Raw genomic sequence first — 14,683 nt, 5'->3', positions numbered from 1 at the left:
TAACTGGATGTCTGTCTACTTGAACTATTCTCTGTTTCCTTCTCCTTTGCTCTGCATAGACATCAGTCTATGGATTTCTATACAAAGGAATCCCCAGTTTCTCCCTCCATTGTAAACTGTGAATGCAGCATCTTGTTATTATGTCATCTTTTGATTATTATGGGAAAAAATCAATTTTTAAAGAAGATGTGTTGGACCTATTTCCTCTATTAAAACAACAACAACAAGAAGAAGAAGAGCCTCTCTCAAAAAAAAAAAAAAAAAAAAGGATCCAGTTTGCTATTCCATTCTACACAGTACGGTTGTATTCTGTGCTCCATGAGTTCATTGATCCATTCAATAGTGTCCCTGAAAGATAATGAGAGAGGCAATTTCAGCTACAACTATATTTATGCTCCCAGCTTTATACAATCAAAACATAAATTTAAAAAACCATCCAAAGTATGTGAAGTTAGACACTAAGCCACAAAGGACTGTGATATCAGAAAAGTTGAAACTAAGCAAGAGGGCCCTTACACTTGACTCAGATAACACTGTGAGCAATGCCTGGGCTTTTTAATACATGGAAGCATCCTGATAGAGTCTATACAATCGGAAGTGTTATGAGACCTAGGATGCAGATCAAAGAAAAGGGTACCAGAAAGGAGGACAATATACAGAAATAGACTCTTCATATTTTCAGAGGGTCCTTCTTGGTCCTTTACCTGAAGGCTTGTCAGTAGACACATATAACAAAATTGCTCATAAGTTATCTGAAAGGGTTAATGCCAGGGTTCAGAGTGGACTAGAAAAAACAACTTTCTCAGCAACCATACCAGAAAACTTCATTGCTCACCAGACATTAGAGAGAGTACTCAGAAGTATCCTCCGCAGCTTGGAATAATTTTCCCTAGAATTAATATCATTTTGTCTCATCTAATATAACCTAAATACATGATATAAAATGATCGAATGGCTTCTAGTCAATGCAACTGTATCTCAGGGAACCACTCAATAACAATATTTACAGAAGCGTACATACAGAGAGGGAGAAAGAGAAGAGTAGGAGAAAGTCTAGCTGATGAAAATGTGAAATTAGCTGGGCAGTGGTGGCACACGCCTTTAATGCCAGCACTAGGAAGGCAGTGGCAGGCAGATCTCCATGAGTTTGAGGCTAGCCTGATCTACAAAGCAAGCCCAGGACAGGAAAGGCTACATGGAGAAATCCTGACTCAAAAAAAAAAAAATGTGAAATTAATGCTGTCTAGCTAGCACCCAATTAAATATTCTAGGTGTACTGATAAGTAGAAAAATGATTCTTTATGAAAAGAAATATTAATCAATTGAACCCAATCCAGAACAAAGATTTTTTTTTTTAATTAACAGGTAAACACTTTAAAACAAGCGTTACAAAAGTATTCTTTATAATTCAAGTCTGAAGTGCCCTCCGCAGCATTTTGTTTTGAGTGTCTGCTCTCCGGGTGGTACAGGGGTGGGGATGGGTTTCTGCAACCTTCAAAGCCAGGTGAGAAGGGCAATGTTCGGTGGAACATGTGGTAGCAGGCGTTGGCTCAAACTTCGAGAGGAGTGTGATGAGAGCTTTCCAAGAATGCAAAGCAAAAATCACATAATTAGAAAAATAAAAACTTTACACAGGGAAACAATATGGAATCTTGACCCAGTGGGTAATAATAGAAACCGTAAAAGTAAATGGGGGGGATACCATATTAAGAAGACTGAAGGTATCCAAAAGAGCAAGTATAAGAGCGCAAACGTGCAACTCTCCTGAGTCATTGCCAGAACACATAGCTCTACAGTCAGCAGAAGCATGAAGCATTTCCAAGTTCAAGAAACAGAAAATATTTTCTTTGTTTGGGGTGAGGGGACAGCCAAGCAGAGGATCAAAAGACATTGTGTGTTAGAGAAGAGACTTGATACCCTATGAGCATATACAGGGGGAAGAGGTCCCCCTCATACACAGTCATAGGGGAGGGGAGTAAGGGGAAAATGGGAGGGAGGGAGGAATGGGAGGATACAAGGGATGAGATAACAATTTAGATGTAATATGAATAAATTAATAAAATATATTTTAAAAATAAATTTAAATTTAAAAAGAATTATTTTTGTTGTAGCATAATTATTCAATCGTATGAAAGTTTGGCTATAACAGAAGGTCAATTTTAAGGTATTTTTGAAATATCTGCGCTAGCTGTTCAGACATCATCTGAGCCAGAAATCATGGCTTGTAAGATTTGTTGTAGTTGACTTAGCTGATCATATTCCCTTGGTCCAGGTGCTGTGTGCTGCCTACCAACTCCCTCGGTGCTGAGGCCTTCCCCCTACCAAAGCACTTACCACATTGTATCATCATTTTTTCATGATCTCGTCTTCTGTTCCTAGAATCTACTAAGATACAGGATCCATGATAGCCATGATCCCATCTTCCCTATTGGTGTCTCTACCAAGGTGTTTATTTCTTCAACATTGATGCCAAACACACACCTAAAATGGCGTCTGGTTTACTAATCTCTCATAGAAAAAATATAAGAGCTGATAAACACTTTTCTCAGTTTTACTGCCATTCAGGCCTGAAGCATTTTAGAAAATAGTCCACCCCTTCTTTCTTCCATTGCTTTAAAGTAAAATGGCTTCTCTGGCAGTTCTGGAGACACGTAGAGATCCTTAATCAGCAATAAACAGTGAGAAATACTTCTGACAGTCAGTATTTACTGCAGGACTCCAGAGAAGTCTCCCTCCAACACATTCTAGCTGATTTCTATTGCGCAGGATGGAATTTCACTAAAGGTGCAATGCCCATGGGGTCTGACGGGACTTACAGACACCGTCAGATGGTGCTGCAGCACGAGTCTTTATATCACAGAGTGATCAGGGTGCTCGAAGGTGCGTGAAACCGAGCACCCAAATTGACGTGACCTAAACAAACACACTTCATTGTTCTTATGATTCTCTGAGAGCAAGACTAGCTAGAAGTAGGCAGTTCCAAGACTGAGTCTACAGCTCAGTCACTGCTTTCTTTTTCCTTCTTTCTTTCTTTTTTTTTTTTTCTTTTTCCACCCTTCTGTTATCTCATCCTAAACAGGTCTACATGGCTCCCGCTTTCCTCACAGAATGGTTGCAGTAGGTAAAAGCTTTTCGGTGTCATGTAACAATGTTTGCAAGGTAGAGCTGGCTGTGGTGGAGTACGCCTTTAATCCTAGCACTTGGGAGGCAGAGGCGGGCGGATCACTGTGAGTTCAAGGCCAGCCTGGTCTACAAAGTGAGTCCAGGGCAGCCAAGGCTACAGAGAGACCCTGTCTCGAAAAACCAAAAAAGAAGAAGAAGAAGAAGAAGAAGAAGAAGAAGAAGAAGAAGAAGAAGAAGAAGAAGAAGAAGAAGAAGAAGAAGAGGAAGAAGAAGTTGCCCCTAGGGCTAGAGAGATGGCTCAGAGGTTAAGATCACTGTCTGCTCTTTCAAGGGTCCTGAGTTCAATTCCCAGCCACCACTTGATGGCTCTCAGCCATCTATAATGAAATCTGGTGTTCTTTACTGGTGTGCCAGTGTACATGCAGGCAGAACATTATATTCATAATAAATAAATAAATCTTAAAAAATAAAGAAGCTGAGCCAGATGTGGTGGCACACACCTTTAATCCCAGCACTTGACAGGCAGAGGCAGGTGGATCTCTGTGAGTTCAAGGCCAGCCTGGTCTATAAAGCAAGTCCAGGACAGCCAAGGCTTCACAGAGAAACCCTGTTTTGGAAAAAAAATTAAAGAAAGAAAGAAGCTGACCTTAAAATCATAGCATGTTTTAAATACTGCTTGTCTCCCTCTGAAGTGCAAATGGGACATTATTTCCCCTCAGATGCCACTACAGATTGTGAGGAGAGCAGAGGGATGTCCAAGAGTGATCAGAATTATTCCTGCCATCATCAAGACTGCAGCGGCTGGGACAGTGATCAAACAAGAGCTGCACCTGGCAAAGTCCTCTTCCTGGCCAGATGTAGTGACAAACAGACAGTAGCTAACACAGGTGTCAGTTGAGTCTAGCCACAGAATGGAGTATTAGATATTTCTAAATTAAAGGAATGCTTTAGGGATCATTTCTACCCTCCCTCACACTTTCAAAAAAATAACCGTCAAGCAGATTTTTAGTAATCTGTCCAAAATGTCCTAACTAGGTTATGTAGCTTATGAAACCCAAAGGCTTTCATTCAGGTAGACACAATTCCGTGGAGGCATGCCTTCATTGAATTCAAACTTAACACTCTAAACACACTTTCTGTTGTCATTTTTGTTATAATATTGCATTTATTCATATTTAAGCCTCTTAGTCTCAATCCTGGATGTCTTTCTCAACAGTTCCCACTAGCTGGCTGTGTCATCAGTGGCAAGTTTTATCACTTCTCAGACACTTTCTCTCTAAAATGAGAAAAGCAATTGTTCCCACTGCACAGAGTTATTAGGACAGAGTTATTATTTGGTTGAAGAGCACCTAGCACTGTGTGCCAGGCACATCCAGGGACCCGAGAGCGGCAGTTTTTATTGACTTTATGCCCCCTCTACTCTTTATTTGCATGTTTGGGGAATTAATTTAGTAGTCAGCAGAGAAGACTGTAGATAGAGTATTTAAGATGTGAAAATACAGGGTGGAAAAGGGCATACAGCAGGTCCCAGTGCAAAAATCTGTACAACTTAAAATATAAGAGAAAACACACACACACACACACACACACACACACACACACACACTCAAATCTTGCATCATAAAGTCTTCAAAACCAGCAGGGACTAGGAGATGGCCCAGTCAGTAATCCATTTGGAGCACACTCATGAGGACCAGAGCTCTGATTCCCAACACCCAGGTTAAAGTAGGGCATCATAGCACACATGTTTGTAACCCAAGCAGGGACAGGGCTTGTTCAGAGACAGACAGATCTCTGGGACTCGCTGGTGAGTCAGACAAGACAAATCATTAAACTCAGGGTTAAATGAGAAATGCTGTCTTTAAAAAAAAAAAAAAAACTAAAGCAGAAAACAATAGAGGAAGACACCCAACTTTGACCTTCCATACCCATATGAGCACACACACACACACACACACACACACACACTTCCAAAACCAGGGTCTAGCCTGTGATGGTTAAATTTTTTTAATATAGTTTATTAATTTATTCATATTACATCTCAGTTGTTATCCCATCCCTTGTATCCTCCCATTCCTCCCTCCCTTCCATTTTCCCCTTACTCCCCTCCCCTATGACTGTGACTGAGAGGACCTCCTCCCCCTGTATATGCTCATAGGGTATCAAGTCTCTTCTTGTAGCCTGCTATCCTTCCTCTGAGTGCCACCAGGCCTCCCCATCCAGGGGACGTGGTCAAATATGGGGCACCAGAGTTTGTGTGAAAGTCAGACCCCAGTGATGGTTAAATTTAATTGTCAGTTTAACACAATCAAGAATCACCGAGGAAGAGAGTTCAGTGAGGGATAATCTGTATCACAATGCGCTGTGGGGATGCCACTGGGGGACTGCCTTGATTACGTTAATTGATGTGAAAAGACTCAGCCCAGTGGATCTCAAACTAGGAGTTGCAACCCCCACAGAAGTGGCATATCACTAGATCTCCTGCATGTCAGATATTTACATTATGACTCGTAACAGCAGCAAAATTACCATTGTGAAGTAGCAACCAAATAATCTTACAGCTGGGGGGTGGTCACCAGAACACGAGCAACTGCATTAAGGGGTCACAGCACTAGAAAGGATGAGAAACACAGACCCGGTGCATTGTGGGCAGCATCGTTCCCTGGATTTGAGTCTCAGACTGTATGAGAATGGAGGGAGGGAGCTTGGTGGCATTCGTGTCCCATCGCTCGTCACTGTGTATATGATGTGACTAGCCGTCTGAAATTCTTGCTGCTTTGACTTCCTCGCTATGATGGACAACCTGGAATCGTAAGCTAAAGTAAACCTGGTCTCCCCTAAATTGCTTTCCGTCAGGGCATTTTATCATATGAAACTATGACACGGGCCTTCAGTGTAGGCTCCTCAGGATTCAAGTAAAGCAAGTTGTTATCATTAGAGTTCTTAGATTAAGATAAATTTGTAGGTGCCTAACCAAGGTATGAAGCATATGGCTGGTAATGGCAGAGCTAAAACTAACCACAAGGCCAGGGGGGTTTTTCGAACGGGTCCTATAAATCACTGTGAGGATTAAATAAGATAACACAGATGCAGTCCTTGGCACAAAGGCTAGTGCACAAGTGGTGGCTTGACATCGTTGCTAGTTTCATTATTGCCTGTACATTGCACATAGCCCTCTTACATTGAGCCCAGCAGAGACAGATGGTGGCACCAATGCTCCTAAAAGAAGTGGAGCCTCTAACCCACAACATTCATCAGCATCTAGCAGACTTGAACCGTCTGCTCCGATGGGTCACTGATCTTGGAGTTCTGTTGCCCTCCCCACCCCAACTTTGTCCAAGGGGGAGCAAGACCCAGAGGTGTGCAAGGTAGCTCAGCTTCAACCCTGAACCACATTTCTCATTGTACCCTAACCTTCATTAAAAGCATGGGCAAAGAGGCATTGGCAGTGACAGCAACCACAAAAACAAGAGAGAAAGCAGCTGGCATTGGAGAGCGTTGTGCCAAGCCCCAGGCCCAGAGGGAGTCTGCTGTGATTACAGTGGTAAATAAACAGAGTCGATGACTATGCTGGGGCACTGGACCCTGCCAGAAAGGGACAGGGCAAAGAAGATTCTTGTAATTACACTAGTGCAGGCTCAGCTCTCATGAGGTTCTCCACAGCCGACTCATCTGTCCCTAGGCTGGGTCCTACAGCAGCACCTGTTCTAACAGAAGTAGTTTGGCAAGGCAAACAAAATGTGATTCATGCAGGGCACCTGTAAAGGAATGCGATGCCTAAGAAGCTGTGTGAGGCTCCTAATTGTCTTAAAGCACTCAGCACCTCTTCACCGGTGGGTGCTAAGCATGCAGCATAGAGTGAAAGACCATTTCCTGCTAATATGGTTTTATCCCCTGCCCCAATATTTAACACTGTGAGAAACTGGGCCATTTGAAAAACCCAAGCACTGTATTTTCACCCACAAACTCGGTTTTAGTGCCCCTCTCTATCCACTCCAGTTATAAATATTTTCCTTCCTTGGGTTTTTTTTTTTTTTTTTGAGTTGCTCCATCCCTGCTGCACAATTTGGGATGTAATTATTTTCTCATTTCTCCCCTCCAGCTGGCACTAGGCTTACTTGCTTCTGTCACGTACATCTTTAAAATGTCTGGCTTATTTTTAAGCGCCAGAAAGATGGCCCATCGTCACATCTCTTAGAGAAGTTTTCCTGATGACTTCCCACGAGTCTCCACTGGGGAATGAATGACGGTACAGCAAGCCAACGGCACACAGCTGCGCATCATTGTGAAGAGAAGGCAAGAAAGCAATTGTGTGCCTTCTCTTAGAATTAACAGAGGCAGGTAACAACCAACTCAGAGACGTGTGATGAGAGTGCCCCATCAGTCAAGCCCCTGCTGTATTTCCACGCTGCACTGACAAATTCAAAGGCTAACCCACTGCTTAGGACTTTCATAAGCAAGACAACTTTGAGACAAAGAGTTTATTCTGTTTCTGCACCTATGACCCCTAAGAAGACATAGTGGTCCATTGTTTATCTCCGAAGGTAGAAAAAAAAATGTTTGTGCCAAAAGTTTACAAGAAAATAATAACTTTCCTTTTTGTATGACAATGTAAGTACCAATTCGTTGACTTTCAAAATTCTGTCAAGTTTTCTTCCTTTTTATGCCATCATACATTACCAATAGAACCAAATTATGTAACTGAGTACTATCAGTGTCAGTAATCTACACTCTGTAAAGAACTATGCTTAGAGAATGACCATCTTCTGAAAACAAGATCAAATGATTTATAAATATTAACCTTAATGTCCTTGAGAATGTCTGTTCCTGCACTTAAGCTGAAGCTTTTTTAAAAATTGAAGGAAAGAAAATTGAAGGAAATCACAAGTAATACATCAACTGTTTTCTCAAAATTTGTATAAAATTTGGCTTAGGAAATAGTTCAGTGAGTAAAGGCACACTTGCAACCCAAGCCTGTACACACACGCGCGCGCGCACACACACACACAAAGCTGGCTGTAGTAGCATGTGCATCAACCATCTCAGTGTGACTCTTTAGGGAGATGGGAGTCTGAAACAGGATGACCCTGTCTCTAACAAGGTGAAAAGGGAAGAACCAACATCTGAAGGTTATTCTCTGCTGTAAATGTTTTATTTCCTCAGATGAAGAGATGAGATCAGGGCCATTCCCAAGCCTTTCTGGCTCTTCCTCAGTTCTGGCTCTTCCTCAACTCTTGCTGGCTGGCTCAACTCAGCCCTTCTGGCCCAAACGCCTCTCCAAGCTGACTGATTCAAACTGGCTTCTCTTGGCTTTTGACTGAATTGTTCTGCCTGGCTTCAAACTAACTCTGGCAATATGTTTTGATCTAGTAGCTCCTTCTGATTCTCTGGTTCATGCTATCCTCACCTGTGTCTAGCTTGTCCTCTCTGCAACCTGACCTGTAAAACTGTCCCAGTTTAAAGAAAAAAGAAAAACTCGGTAAGAAACTCCTTTCTCTCTCCCTAGGCTGCTGTTAAGTAGCCTCTCTTTCCTGTCCTGTTGTTGGATGTATCCTATCTCTGATTCATTCTGTCAAATCTTTCTCTGGATTGTCACTTTGTCTGCCCCTCAATTTGACATCACTTTCAAGCATGGCTGCTTCCTTCTACAAACCAGCCTTACCTTCATTGTTGTGGATTAAAGGTGTGTGTGTGCTAAGGGGATGTCTACACTCCAGCCAGGTCACATAGACCTGGAAAGTCTTTGGATGTGATCCTTTGCAGGAGCAGCCATGTTGTTGGATTAAAATTCCTCTACACTCTGCACTCACACACAGGGACAACAGACAAGCAGCCACACATCCTGTATCACAACACACAAAGCCAAGAGCTCATTTTAGAGAGTTTCAAAGAATCTAGTCAACAATGTTCACAAAGTCAAATCCCAGTTTTACAGAGAGAAGAGATTACCAAGGTTCTGGAGTAATTTACTTATTGACAAAAAAGAGTTTAAAACAAACTAAACTCTATCTATACAATTCCTCAATCCTTACACACAAGTTGACTTTCTTTTTCTTTCTAAATGATTTTTGGATACTGGGGTTTGAAGCTAGTAGCTCACACAGGCTAAGAAATGTTACAAATCGTAACATTTATTTTTAGTTTAAAAAAAAAAATCTCCTTTCTGTTCTCTTTTGTCTTAAGACCTAATTTTAATTATAATTAAAATTTATACACATTGTCATAATTTCATAGATAATAACCACTAGGAACACCAGTTAGATATGCAACTATTTTTATTAATTTTATTTTTGCAATGCAAAGCACTTTTGGGGTACAATTAGATCTTTTAATTAAACAATTAAACAAACATTTTAACTCCTAAGTTAATTGAACACAAGAACTATATTAGTAAGTTAGGGGTGTACATCATGAAATTCAAAGTTGAGTCAACTGAGGCAAAAAAAAAATTATGAGAAGAATAATTAGTATTTCACGTTTCAATGGCAGCAAGGAAGGCCTGTGGTACATGACCATAGCCAACAAGAAGGTGAGACATCCTTAATGCCGGCCATATCAAGGGCATGGCTGGAACCCAGTCGCAAGTAATACTCAATTTCACAAGTATTGGATAGGCTACTAGATGGACCAAAAATAAATAAAGTAAAAATAAGCCCAAGTTCTGCACGTCCACACAATACTACAAAAAAGAAGGTCATAGGCAACATTGTAAGCTGGCATTACGGCAAGTCTTTTCATGCTTTGGTTTTTCTTCTTCCTTCTCTTTTCTCCTCACTCTTCTTCCCTTTCTCCTACTAAGACAATCCAACCAACCAATTTTTAAAACTTCAAAAAAAAAAATCTTTCCCTTTCTTAAGTACTTCCCCCCCCCCCCCCACTTTCTCCTTATACCTAAGTTTTCGCCGGACAATTTGTCCTGAGAGCGCACATACAACATCGCTAGTGTTAGTGCTAAAACAGTTGCGGAGTCGCCTATGTTATGGTGAGGGTTCGGAGCTGCTTCGGAGCTGGGAGCTTGGACTTGGCGCCACTACGCGTTTCCGCACTCGGGATTCGCTGCAACCTCCTCCTCCTCCTGCGGGCTCTGGGATCTGCATGCGCGATCCATGTCCTGCTGCTTCTTCAGCTGCTGCATTTTCATGTTTAAATCCAGTAACGTTTGGGCCAGCTGATGGTTCTGGAAACGCAATTCCAGCTAAAAGGAAAAAAATAATAATAATAATAAGGGATTTTTATTAGTTTGAGATATAGATCAAATGAAACTGCTCTCTGGCTGCACATGAGAAATAAGGCGTAGGAAGGAAAGGAAAATAAGGCAGAAAGAAAGATGTATTTCTCATCTTATTCTCCCAGTCTGACTGTTGGGGTCTGGCTATTAAAGTAGCTTTTTCTACAACAAGGTAAGAAATCCAGATAAATAAATAGCTTTTGAAATGGCCTTGAAATGAAAACAAAAATTGCTGATGCCCAAAGCTGTCCATGTGAAAAATACCTATGCAGCAAAGGCTGTTTTCAAGCAATGGCGTGTGATCACAGCGAAATCATTTATCTTTATGAGCTTTCTGAGCCACCGGATAACTGCCTGGGGCCACCTGAGTGCTCAGGATCTGGACCCATTTACTTGATTACTTGTCATTTCAAGTTTTCAGGATTTTTAAATGGCCTCCCTGCCGAGTAAAAACATATAACGACACCTCAGAGGCGCATGTATAGTTATGTGTCCTTATATAACCTAACACTTTTCACTCTAGAACAAAGCCTGTTACATAGCAAGGTTGATTCATAGCCTCCTCCAGTGGGAGTTTATGAGGCCCTCGTGTGTTCAAATAAAAATTTTAAAAATTACATCTCCGAGGACGGGTTACTTAGGAGGCAGTCCACCAGCAAAGTTTACTCCAGCAGTATTATAACCTAAAGCTAACGATCAACTATTTGCATATTTCTTCAATTCAGTCATGCATAATGCAGTTTGTACAAGAACATTTTCTGCACACCATCCCCTATCAGCTCGTCAGGAGTAGCCCTCAGGATAAGCCAGGGCACTGTAATGGTAAACTGCAAGTACTGCGCTGGTTGATTCCTTCTCAATTTGCAAAATAAAATATTGGGCAGAAGTATCTTTTTATTTTCCCCTGACTTTTTCTTTTCTTTTCTTTTTTGCACTTGCAATCACTTCTCTGGAAGCAAAAATTAGAAATGATAAAGGAGACAGACATCCAAGGCACCCAGCAAACAAACAGAAACAAACCACGCTGCCACCACCACTAAGAGCACCCATAATTCCCCACAGGACCGTCCTCTGATGCATTCCTCCAGCTCTAAAGTCCCACCCTGCTTTTCTCGACTCATTCCCTAGCACTGTCTCCAGGCCTGCTCCTATCACAGGTGGCCTTGCCAGTCTCTGAAGAAATGCGCGGAGACACACCTCCGCCCCACCCCTCTCTTCTAAGATGCTCTTTGCCACTTCTCTTTCCGTAGAACGCCAGTAGGTATCCGTTCTTTCTGCAAAGCCTCCTGTAACCATGGTCAGGCATCCTTGCCTCTAACTAGTAGAGTTTAGTTTGCTTATTCAACTGTAACATAGAGTTAATGCCATGAGACTACGGTAATAATTACATGAGAAATTATTATATGACACGCACCGGCCATATGCACTTTTTATTGACTGTTGTTGTTATTATTATAATTATTATAGATCTTGGCAGCTGGCTGTGCCTAAAAGGACAAAAAAACGAACATATCGAGAATTGAGCCAGCAAGATGGTGCTTTAGAGGCGCTGTGGACAGGCCTGAAGACCTGAGTTCAATCCCCAGTTCCCACATGGTGGCAGGAGAAAAACCCACTCCTTGCCCTCCACAGAGGGACACTGTGCTGAAGCATGCCTGCACTCACACATGCAAACACAGATATGCACAAGAAAAGAAATATTTTTTAAAATTTTTAAAGAATTTTGTCCTGGAAAGGAAGTAGAGAAATTTCCCCATAAGCAGATGCTGTTTGTCTGGGGTGTAGGTCCTGGTCAGCATCCTCAGAAGCTCCCTGGTCCATGTGACTGCTCATAAGAAAGTATCCTTATCATTAGCAGCAGCAGCAGCAGCAGCAGCAGCAGCAAAAGCAGCAGCATCACTACTTGTGGTTTTTGATCTGGGTCATTAGCTCTATGAGCATTAGTGTTCCCATGTGTAAGATGCACAGGCATCATGTATCACAGTGGCCTTTGTCAAAGGGACAATGATGAACAGATAATCAGTTGAGTTGTTAACTCTTCCTAATGGATGGCATTGATTTCCAAGTTCTTTGACTTGATTTCTGGAGTTAAACCTAAAACTTCCTATGTACATGAAGTCTTTTTTTTTTTTTTTTTAATTTAAAGTCACCCTTCAGAGAAGTTTTGGAGCTTTCATCAGGCCCTCAAAGGGATCCATGATGAAAGGAGTTGAGAAACCACACCTGTGTGAATTTCCTAAATAAGTGTGAATTACAAAGCTGTCGGACCAGCAAGTATTAGCTGAGCCCAGAATTCCCTACCTTCTCTCACCCATGTTACTTGTCTAAAGCTCCTCTCGATGAAGCAACCTGTTGGAATGTTAAGGTTAAAGGTGCCTCAGAGATTGTCCAGCTTGACCTAGAGATGAGTCAGCAAGAGGTGCGGGGGGTGGGGGGGTGGGGGGGTGGGGGGGATGGGGGGGAGCGGGCGACATATTCCAGCTCAGCAGCTTAGAGGTTCCTTCAGCTTTCCTTTAGCCAGGCCTTGGCATTCCAGAGCTCTGGTACCCTGGCCCACAGCAGGAACCTCCCGGTGTGCCTCACCAGGTGGCCTCACCAGGCAGCAGCAAGACAGCTTCACTGTCCAGCTCCCTGAGCTCACCATTTCGACTTGTGGATGAAAACCTGATGTTCCGCACACACCCACAGATCAAATATTATGCATCCTTATCGAATTCCGGTTTTTTTAAATATGTTAAATTGGATTTACCATCGAGTTGTCCTTCTAAAGGCCAGAAATTAGATCGACCACCCGCCAAGATTTCTTAACTGTTCGGAATGATGGTTGGTTAATTGTCTCACTCAATGCAGAAAACTTCCCAAGTCTCCGTGACGCAGCATCCATTTGCGTCGCCATTTTCAAGTATTGGTTCTTTATGCTTTTGTCCTTTACAAATTGTCTAATTTAATTTTTTTTGCATTAAAAAAAGTCATCTAAAGTATCTATGTGCACTCCTTCCTGTTAAACAGCCAGTTGTTTTTCTAAATTCTTAGCAATGGATAAAATAAAAATATTTGACACGACTAAGAGTTTCTGGTGGAATCATTCCATCCATTTTGATTGTCAGTTTCATTGAAATTTCTGTCTCTAAAGGCTAAACTAAGAGTTTGCTTTGGGAAAACTTCTAGACAACAGAAAACTACAGAAACATTCTGGGAGGGGCTCCTGGATTTTGAGCCAGTCACTGGACTATGTAGGCCAAGCCCTGATACATGGAGCTGTGACCCACGGAGGCCTTAGCACGGAATCCAGAGGAAATCGGACGCCCAGGAGAGATCTCCCTCCCAGGCAGCAAGCCCGTGGGGGCTCCCCGGGATCCTCTTAGGGGCTAGGCTCCAGCTTCGGAGCCAAGGACTCGGGAGCACGAGCCCCTCAGCCTCACAGCCCGCGCTCACCAGCTCTGCGCGCAGCCGGGCCAGGGCGCACTCCATGCGCGCACGGCTCCGCTCCTCCCGCGCTGCCGCCGCGGCCGCCGCCACCGCTGCCACCGCCTCCCGCGCGCGCCTAGCGCGTCCGCGTGCCGCCGCCCGCTGGAAGGCGCGCTCCAGCTGCCTCCGGAGGTGCTCCAGCACCAGGCTGGACGCCCGGACCTGCTCCGGCGCCTCGACGCGCCAGGTGCCACAAGGGATGCGCTGCATCGGGTGAAAGGCTGGGGACCACAGCATAGCCCTGCCAGAGACTCCGTAGAGTCCGCGGAACATCCGCTGTCTGCAGTGGCTGTAGTCACCCAAGCCCATCGTGGTCCTTTCTGGAAGCTCTGAGTGGGGATTTGGTTGCAAGTTGGAGCTTTTTAAGGCCGGTCCAGACAGGGGCGGGGGCAATTAACGGAACAGGCTGGACCCTGGCAGTGGACGCTGTTACTGCCCGTCCACTCAGAGCGCTGCTGTGCTCCTAGTCCATCTCTCTGTCTTTACTGCATAGCAACAAGGCAAAAGAGGCCTTGTGACTAGAGGCTCAGATTGAGCGGGTGTTTTTCTTTGTTTTGTTTTGTTTTGTTTTGTTTCTCAGCCTTTTAGAGCTCGGGCTTTGAGAATGCATGGGATGACTGAACAGGCAACCCATGCAGGTGAAAGCCAAGGAACAAGCTGAGGGTTTGCAACGTGAAGAATCTGCTTGACGCCAAGCCGCCCCTAGGTGCCTTATTTCTTAGTACTGTGCACTTTTGAAATAGTTTCTGGTTTTTTAACACTTTGAACAGTGTGCCAGCTATGACAGAATCTGGACGCCCTTCTGACCCTATACCCAAGTATTGCCCACAGACCACGGGGAGAAGTTGGACCCAGTTTGCAAGT

At 43.3% G+C, this 14,683-nt stretch overlaps 1 protein-coding gene across 1 annotated transcript; it reads right to left on the bottom strand.

Moving 5' to 3' along the window:
* Positions 1 to 9,393: 9,393 nt before the first annotated feature.
* Positions 9,394 to 14,210, bottom strand: AARD (alanine and arginine rich domain containing protein). The gene is made up of 2 exons (XM_084749519.1): positions 13,787 to 14,210; positions 9,394 to 10,318 (listed from the first exon to the last, which is right to left on the bottom strand). Exons 1-2 carry the CDS (start codon positions 14,126 to 14,128, stop codon positions 10,154 to 10,156), a joined length of 507 nt encoding a protein of 168 aa, XP_084605645.1. The 5' UTR covers positions 14,129 to 14,210; the 3' UTR covers positions 9,394 to 10,153.
* Positions 14,211 to 14,683: the final 473 nt, after the last annotated feature.

Source organism: Acomys minous, assembly GCF_964271855.1.
Source record: "Acomys minous genome assembly, chromosome: 12".
NCBI lineage: Eukaryota > Metazoa > Chordata > Mammalia > Rodentia > Muridae > Acomys > Acomys minous.
The sequence above is the reverse complement of the archived record's forward strand: the minus strand, read 5'-3'. Positions and strand labels throughout refer to the sequence as shown.

Excerpts from the sequence above, each read along its gene's own strand:
- AARD (XM_084749519.1), bottom strand. The coding sequence starts at position 14,128 with ATGGGCTTGGGTGACTACAGCCACTGCAGACAGCGGATGTTCCGCGGA. Across the intron at positions 10,319-13,786 it reads CCCGGCTGCGCGCAGAGCTG|CTGGAATTGCGTTTCCAGAA; the intron begins GTGAGCGCGGGC and ends TTTTCCTTTTAG.